General features: G+C 50.3%; 1 protein-coding gene across 1 annotated transcript; it reads right to left on the bottom strand.

The window, feature by feature from the left end:
* Nucleotides 1-534: 534 nt before the first annotated feature.
* LCMT2 (leucine carboxyl methyltransferase 2) lies at nt 535-2,691 on the bottom strand. Its single transcript, XM_008059631.2, has one exon. The coding sequence runs from the start codon at nt 2,657-2,659 to the stop codon at nt 584-586; it is 2,076 nt and encodes a 691-aa protein (XP_008057822.1). The 5' UTR covers nt 2,660-2,691; the 3' UTR covers nt 535-583.
* Nucleotides 2,692-2,737: the final 46 nt, after the last annotated feature.

Here is a 2,737-nt window from a genome sequence, read left to right as displayed (position 1 = left end):
TTATAAATAAATCTTAATAAAAATGGAATCAACAGCAAAAAATTGATCATGAGCATGTCTTTAAATCAAGTACTACAAATGATTCTTGTTGTTAAAGCTATACCAGAGTTCTCTGTTGTCCTAAAGAGCACAATGCTTTTATCAAACTACAGCTGTGCTCATTTCAGGTTTCATACACAAAGAGCAAGGCCCATATCATGTTCTTTCAACTATATTCAACCAAGAATCTATGTTTAACTTTGTCCAAGGTACTATTTCAAATCACAAGGCCTAGGATTGGGAAGTTTTTTATTTGATTTAGGTTAAAGGCCACTGTAATTCAATAAATAGATAAACTTAGATTAGACAATTAGAGGAAGACCCATAACCTGGATACATGAATCCAAAGGCCCCCTACTCTAGGACTGTATGGCCATTGTCTGCAGCTGTTTTATTTTGTACCACTTCTGCTTGTTTGTATGTATTTTAACAACCTTTTCCACTTTCTGTACTGAATAGTGCTAAGGGGGAAAAGAAGGGAGTAACTAGATCAAGTTTTGTTTGTGGAAACCTTTATTGTCTACTTTAGTGGATCCTAAATACATTAAGAGTCCAGTTCTTTCTGCTCAACACTTAAGGAAGAAAGATCTAATGCCACTGTATGGGGGTTGAAGTAGGTGCCAAAGGAAAAGCAGTTCCCACCACCTCCAAGGAGCAGGAGCTTTTGCTCCTCAGGAAGAAGGGTACTGGTATGATTGTGTAACATTAATGGCCATGGCACACATGTTGTGTCAATCTGATACTCAGAGCTTAATCCAGTAGTCAAATTGACAACAGTCACTCCAGGAACTGAGGAGGAATGAATCCAGACCCCTCCAACCAGTAGAAGCTTTCCATTGAGCACATGAGCTGTGTGGGAGTACCTTGGGGTAATGGTAGGCTGGATGTCTATTGACTCCCAGAAGAATCCACAAGAGACCGGTCTCAGAAAGAGTACAGAGTTCAATGGCTTCTCAGAAGTCCCCAGACCTCCAGCAATTAGGGCTCCCCCTTGCCAACTGCAGGCACTGTGGGAATGCCGAGCTTCAGGTGCTTTTCCCTCCACTGGTATCCTGACCCAAGCCATTGACCCTACATGTAGGAAATGCCAGTCACTTAGTACAGGTTCTATCACACTTCGACCTCCGTATACAAACAAATATTTCTGATTCTGATAGGACACTTCGGTTGTTGAATGCCTCCAACATGACAACGTGAAACCTTCTTTTGCATCAGTCTTTGTCACTGTCACATTCAGGTCTTCAGTGCTATTATGCTTACTCTTACAAAAATGAAGTTGTAGAACCTCCAAGGCTGAACTCATTGGGGACAGTCTCCCTCCCAAAACCAGAACCTGAGTATCTGAAAGTCTTGTCATGGTGTGATAAAGGCGTCCATCCCACTGAACTCCAGTCCTATTGCTGTATATTTGGCTGCTTTTCCATTCAAAGTCACAATCTCTTGACAGCAAGTGAAACTTGGTAACTCGGCAGTGCTGTCCCTCCTGCTCTCCAAAACCTCCTGCACTGACGATAGTGTCCGGGCTCAAGAGTACAGAGGCATGGCCATATCGCTTCAGGGTTGGGCCCTGACTGTCACTAGTGATTACGCTGGCAGGGAAGACCCCTGAAGGGGAAGCAGGATTTACACGGGGAAATGCCTCTGAGGAAGAAAACACCAGGGCTTGGGAGAGGGTGTCTCCCCTAGAAGCTGCCAAAATGAAATAATGGGCGCATTTCAGATGCCACTCCTCAAACTCGTCAAAGGGTTCAAGATTTTCCATCCGCCGGCGTTCTTCTGCGGGGAGAAAGCTGCGATAGAATTCATTCATGTCCACAGCACTGCAGGCAGTCCAGCCAGCTTGAAGGAAGCGACACCGCTGGGCCTCCACGTCAGGAAAGCGGTCCAGGCCGTGCAGGGGAGAATTTAGCTGCCGAAAATGCTGCAGCATGAACTGGCCGAAGGCGTCTTGAGGCCTCATCTGCTCGTAGACCACGAAAAGGGCATTAGGAAAACGCTGGGCTGCCCAAGCGATGAGGGCCCCAGCACTATCCGGCTCGAGGTAGGTCAGCACGGCCTCAGCCAGGAGCAGAGTGGGTGAGGCGGCCTGAAGGCCCGCGGCGACCAGGGCCTCGTCCAATCGCTGGAGCTGCCGCAGGTCCAGGCCCAGGATGTGGTAATCCACGCTCTCAAAGTACAGCGCTGACGCGGGATTGACCCTCTGGAAAGACCCGGTCAACGCACACAGTTCCGGCGTCTCTGCAATCCTCTCTGCTTTGCGCCGCGCCACCTCCGGAAAATCCACCTCCCAAACCGCAGCCCCGGCCAGGCTGCCCGCAGCTTTGAGGCGAAAGTACAGCGAATCCGAGCCGGCGCCAAGAGACAAGATCTGCGCTGGAGGTGCGCCTGGGGAGGTGCACGCCCACCCCAGGAAAGCGCGCACGCAGTGCCTGACGGCGCGTGCGCGGACGTAGTAGCCTCGGTGAATGAGCGGCGCGCGGCGCGCGGCCCCCGGAACCAGCAACGCCGCAAAGGCGTCCTGCACGTACCCGCGCGCGGCTAGGGAACTCTTGCTGAGTGCGCTGCTGTCGTTGGTGCTTTGAACAGCTTCCGCCCGACGCTCGCGGTTCCGTGGGCCCATAGCCAAGAGAGACTCAGAAACGGAAGTACGTTACCGTTGTGAGCCACTCCTGCGTTCGTACAGCGTACGCTTCACGGA

Source organism: Carlito syrichta, unplaced genomic scaffold, assembly GCF_000164805.1.
Source record: "Carlito syrichta isolate Samal-C Ts95f unplaced genomic scaffold, Tarsius_syrichta-2.0.1 Scaffold304305, whole genome shotgun sequence".
In the NCBI taxonomy this organism is placed as follows: Eukaryota; Metazoa; Chordata; class Mammalia; order Primates; family Tarsiidae; genus Carlito; species Carlito syrichta.
Note: the sequence above shows the minus strand (reverse complement) of the source record. Positions and strands in the feature narration are given on the sequence as shown.

Coding starts and splice junctions, on each gene's coding strand:
- LCMT2 (XM_008059631.2), bottom strand. CDS start 2,659: ATGGGCCCACGGAACCGCGAGCGTCGGGCGGAAGCTGTTCAAAGCACC.